At 44.7% G+C, this 6,000-nt stretch overlaps 1 protein-coding gene across 1 annotated transcript in view; it reads left to right on the forward strand.

Moving 5' to 3' along the window:
• The window catches only part of ADAMTSL3 (ADAMTS like 3), a 292,158-nt gene that overhangs the window by 270,608 nt on the left and 15,550 nt on the right, over positions 1–6,000 (forward strand). Inside the window, exons 29-30 of the mRNA XM_077774280.1 lie at positions 136–252; positions 5,219–5,402. Coding sequence (XP_077630406.1) covers positions 136–252; positions 5,219–5,402 — 301 coding nt within the window. The remainder of the gene's footprint in view (positions 1–135; positions 253–5,218; positions 5,403–6,000) is intronic.

Raw genomic sequence — 6,000 nt, forward strand, 5'->3', positions numbered from 1 at the left:
TGAGCATCGGGACACAACATTTCTTCGGCAGGAGCTGACTTCCTAGTGGCTGGATTCTCTAAGGACGCCCAGGCTGGAATAAGAGCTAGATGATGTTTAACTGGCAAACAAGTGCTCCTTTTCTCTCTCTCTCAGAACAAAGACGGTTGGACAGGAAACGTGGATTTCCCAAAGACCATAAAAAGCCTCCGCTCCAGGCATTCAACACGGGAGCCGGCAGCAGTGACACAACCGGAGAGCCCGTACCTTCAGGTCGGAGATTTTGACTTCTTAAGGATTTGCGTTCGAGAGGGCTGTGCAAGGGAAAGGGTTTCGCTACAAGATGCTCCGTATTTTGCACTTCTCGATAAGTAAAATTATTCCCAGGCGCTTGGCCAGCTTCTCCCTTGCCCTCAGGCTTCTGTGGCTCAACTTGTTCCTTCCATAGCAAAACATTTCTGAAGAAGAAATCGATCCGGGGAGGCTCGCAGGGATCATGTCCCAAGTGTGCATCAATATTTGTGATAAAACAGGTATTGGTTTTCCAGTTTCAAAACGATTGCCAACTTGGTAAATATTCACAGAGGGGAGATTTGTTAAGAATTCTGGAACCTGTTCCTTCATTCTTCTCTTTTCATAAATTCTTCCCTAGACTTGTTAGCTTTGTTAGACATCAGCGTTCAGTCAGGAGAACCCAATCTAAGTATTTCAAGCTTGTAGAACTCTTCAGGAGGCCAAGCGAGAGAGGTCGAGGTAAGAAAATCAGAAATGCTGGAAGCACAGAAAACCAGTACTGATGATCCCAGATTCTTGTAGCTCAAAAATGGGTAAATCACAGAAGGACACAGATGAGCTGCTGCTACACCTCATACTTTGTTATACTTACTCTACAGGAAAGGGACTGGCGATGTCATTTTGACCTTTTAAATCTTGAGCAAATGTCTCTCCTTTGCAGAGCATATCCCAGAGAATAACTGCAGGTAGGGATTCTAGAAATGTAGGTACAGGCTCCCACCTTCTCGGATGCAGGGAGAGCATAGAGGAGAGGAAAATAGTGCTGGGCCACCCATCAAACAGTCTAGCTCACGTTATTCATGTTATTTATGACATCTCTCTCCAGGAGTATTTATATCTCTTCTCCTCTGTCAGGCATACTACTGCCATTAGAAAATGCATTATTATCCATTTATTCCTCATTTGTCTTAGTGTGTTTGGGCTGCTGTAACAAAAACCACAGGCCTGGTGGCTCATGAACAACAGACGTCTATTTCTTACAGCTCTGGAGGCTGGAAGTCCAAGATCAAGGCGCCTGCAGGTCTGGTGTCTGGCGAGGACTTCCTCGTTCACAGCCGTGTTCTCGCTGTGTCGTCACATGGCAGGGGTGAGGAAGCTCCCTGGAGCCCCACCCTCGTGACCCCATCCCCTCTCAAAGCCCCCCCACCAAGAACATCGCATCAGATGTTAGGATTTGACATCTGAATTTTGGGGAAACACACATTCAGTCTACAGCAACATGCCACAAGTGTCTGCCCGGTGCTTCCTCTTGCCAGGCTGGGGTAAAGGGATCACCTTGCCCTTGGGAAGCTCATAGTCCAGAGAGGGGGCAGTCATGTGAGCAGGTGTTTTAAGGCTGTGTGACATGTGCTCTAATAAAAGGGTGACCAGGTGGGCACACTGGCAGCACCGAGGAAGGGGCCCTGGCTCCCTCTGGAGGAGACAGCCAGGTCTTCACATAGGCCGTGATGCTTGTTCTGGGAAGGGGAAGAGCAGCATTCCAGGCAGAGACACAGGAAGTGCAAAGGCAGAGAGGAGCTCCATGTGGAAGGGCGCCTGAGGCCAAGGAGCCCTCTCAGGTCAATTACTTTACAAATTGGATATCATGAGTCTGAAGCCACTGAGACAGCTGAAGCCTTTGGACTATTTCAACATTGGCTTTGCCAGTGCTGCCATCTTGTTTGAGGACCTCCTACCCACCCCCCCCACACACACACACCCCACATCCATGTGTCCACATTCTGAAGAAGACAACCTACTGAATGGGAGACCCACCTGATAAGGGGTAACAGGCAAACTATATGAAGAACATAGGCACCTCACCATCAAAATAACATATAGTCTGACTAAAACAAAGGACCTGAACAGACCTTTTTCCAAGGAAGACCTACAAATGGCCAACAGACACATGAAAAGATGTTCAGCACCACTAGTCATTAGGGAAATGCAAATCAAAACCACGATGAGATATCACCTCATACCTGTCAGAATGGCTAGCATCAAAAAGAGAAGAAATAGCAAGTATTGGTGAGGATGTGGAGAAAAAGGAACCCTTAAGCACCATTGGTGTGAATACTGGTAAATTGGTAAAACTGTAGAAAACACTATGGAGGTTCCTCAAAAGTTTAAAAATAGAACTACCATATGGTCCAGTAATTCCACTATTGGGTATTTAGACAAAAAAAGAAAAGACTAATTTGAAAAGATATATGCACCCCTATGTTTATAGCAGCATTATTTACAATAGCCAAGATATGGAAGCAACCCAAGTGTCTGTCAGTAGATGAGTGGATAAAGAAGATTTGGTGCATGTGTACACAATGGAATATTACCCATAAGAAATATCAAAATCTCACCATTTGCAACACCATAGATGGAGCTAGAGGGTATAAGGCTAAGTGAAATAAGTCAGAGAAAGACAAATACCATGTGATCTCACTCGCATATAACATTTAAGAAACAAATAAGAGGAGGAAAAAGAGAGATTTAAAAAACACTCTTAAATACAGAGAACAAACTGATGGTGGCCAGACAGGAGGTGAGTAAGGGGATGGGTGAAATAGGTGATAAAGATTAAGAGTGCATTTATCTTGATGAGCACTGAGTAATGTACAGAACTGTTACTCTGTTAGTTATACTTCAATTTTAAAAAATTAGAGTTTATTCCTAAAACACAGGAAACTATTGAGAAGTCTTATATGAGAGTGAATATGATCTTTTCAAATGCTCTTGTATCCAAAATCATTCACCATAAACCAAAAAAGTTATCAAATAGAACTTCATCAAGATTATTAAAGTCTGGTCATCAAGGACACCATTAAGAATATGAATAGATAAGCTGTAGATTGGGAAGAAAGATTGGCAGAACATATGTCTGATGAGGAACTCATATCTAGATTATGTAAAAACAAAACTCCTACAAGATAACAATGAACCCTCCCATTCCCCCAAAAGAGATACTGAGCAAAACGCTTGCACAGACGGTTCACACAGAAGATATACAGATGGGGTGGATATACAGGGAAATGACCATTAAAACCACTGCTAGGAGAGTGAAACCAGAAAGACTGGCAAAGCCAGGTCTTGGTAAGGGTGTGCAGCTGCTGAAACGCTTACACGTTGGTGGTAAGTGTGTAATCTGTACAACCCCTCTGGAAACCTGTGTGGCCGTTTCTGATAAAGTGAAGCATACACCTGCCTTTGACCCAGCAATTCCGCTCGCAGGTAGTTACCCAAGAGACGTGAAAACACATCCATGGAAAAATGTGCACAATAATGCTCATAGCAGCCTTCACTTCCTAATGGCTATCAAAAGGAGGATGGATAAACAAGCATGGCATTTTCAGACATTAGAACATTATTTAGCAATAAAAGAGAGAGGGCTACCGACATGTACAACAATACGGGTGAATCTCAAAAATGTTGTGTTAAGCAAAAGAAGCCAAATGCAAAAGACTAAATGCGTGAAGTGCAAGAACAGGGACACTAGTAATGAACACTGATGGTGATCAATAAGTAATTGCCTGGTGGGGGAGGGGAATTGATGAAAATAATTCAGATTAAAATAATTGATTAAAATAAACTAATTAATCATTAACATTGGTTAAATTAAGAGGAAACTTCTTGGGTGAGGAAGTGTGTTATGCCTTGTTTTGGATCACGGTTACAAAGGTGCATATAATTGGGAAAAGTCATAAAACTGCACATCTGATTTCTGAGGATTTTTTTGTGTGTTAATTACACCTCAATACAAAAAAAAACAACCCACGTTTTTAAAGAAATGCATATGCCCTGCCTTGAAGTGTCAAGGTGTGTTTGTGAAGTATAACATACTAGAAAGAGTTAGATGCAGAGTCAAACATACTTGGGTTCTGGGGGAAGGACCTTGAGCAAAATCACTTGGCTTTTTCTAACTTCTACCAATAAAACTGATCTAATTCACAAGATGGCCATAAGGATACGTGAAAAATTGATGGCCAAGTATCTAATTCCATACCCCCGTCACCTGGGAGCTTCTCCCTAAACACAGCTATTTAAAAAAATTGTTTTAAATTAAACTGTAATCCTGGGGGCCCAACTAAAAATATATACTGTTTTGTTTTGCCAATTATACCATATGCAACTTAAGACAAAAATTCAAAAATCAGAAGGAAAATCTGGAAAACAGTAAGTTACAGAAATCACTTGGCTCTGTGAGGGCGTATGTGGACACAGCTGGTCGCTATCAATTATTTGTGATTGTGACAGGAAAATCTGGCACCTTCTGTGGTTGTACACACAGATCTTTCATCATCGTATTGTACCTCATCTTTTTACCGAGTGTCAAAAGGGAAGGGAAAGGCCGTTTGGAATGAGGACTGAAATTAATAAGCCACAATTACTGGAGGTGGTCAGCCTCAACTTCGCTAAAGGAAACTACCATTTTTACCTTTCCAGATGTCTCCGTGACAAATTATTTATGCGGTTCCAGGAGTAAGCTGAGGTTTAGATTAAGAATTAATGGAAAAGTAAGAATGGAATGAAGTGCATTTTTAACCTGACTGCTTAATCCAAGATCCCTGCTAAATGGTCTTTCATTTCTCGGCCTGATCCACTTGCGAGAAACAGAACTGGTTAGAGCAACCCCCGGGGACGCCCTCCCCGCCCGTCTTCTTGGCTCTGCTCTGAGCATCCCCTCCCTCCCTCTGGATTCTTTTGGCAGGTCTAGCTGGCCTCCCATAGCACCTCTCCCAGGCTGGGGTTCAAGGGGCCCATGCTGGCCACCGTTCCCGCCGGTTATTACAATAAGTCAGTGGAAGGAAAATGAAATGCACCACGGGATGGCTTTACTTTCTCTGAGCTTCTCGAAGAAGCAGACTGGCAGCTCACCAGAGGACAGCTCCTGGTGGTCTTTGGCCGTGTCCCCTCCAGCCTCATCATCATATCTCATTCATGGCCGTCATGACATTTCATTTCCTTTCTGCAGAGCCTTTCTGGGAGCTCGGTAACTGGACGCATTGTTCTGCCACCTGCGGCCGCTCGGGAGCCCGCATTCGGAGACCCCGGTGCGTCGTGGCCAGCGGGCAGGAAGTGAGTGAGGCCCTTTGCCGTCACCTCCAGAAGCCGCTGGCCGGGTTTCAGCCCTGCAACGTCCGGGACTGCCCTTCGAGGTACACGTCATCGCTCTTATCAGTACCGGGTTTTTGCTTATGTTAGAAGGCTCGCTGATGTGCATTCACTGCCACGATCGCGGAGATGCATTTAGCACGCACTCTGCACCGGGCGCTCTGCTAAGTGCCTTGTGTGGTTAGTTTCCTGTTTTGCAGGTGGGAAGGTTGCTCCGAGGCCACACAGTTAAAAGGCCAGCGTTCCAGTGGACATTATCTGTGTTCAGGGCCCTTGCTCTTGACCGCTACTCAAATCCGCTCCCTGCACTCACAGTGCTGCCCGGTCCTTAGCGGAGCTGGTTCTGTGGGTTGAGCCTCGGTGATCGCATGGAGGTTCTGTTCAGAGTGCCGATCCCTAGATTCCACCCCAGCGGTAAAAACCACTAACGACCTCTCTATGTAATGGATGATAGAAATCAGTAATTTTTTTTAAGTTTTTTTTTTTTTTTTTTTTTTTTCCCTGACAGAGAGACAGCATGAGCAGGGCAGGGTCGGAGAGAGAGGGAGAAAGCAGTAATTTTTAAATGCCCCAAATCCAACTCCTGATCCCCAGCAAGCCTGGTCCACTTCCAGGCATCCAGATTCAGTCCTGCGTCCCAGC

The sequence above is a fragment of the Crocuta crocuta genome, unplaced genomic scaffold (assembly GCF_008692635.1).
Source record: "Crocuta crocuta isolate KB4526 unplaced genomic scaffold, BGI_CrCroc_1.0 scaffold7, whole genome shotgun sequence".
NCBI classification, from domain to species: Eukaryota; Metazoa; Chordata; class Mammalia; order Carnivora; family Hyaenidae; genus Crocuta; species Crocuta crocuta.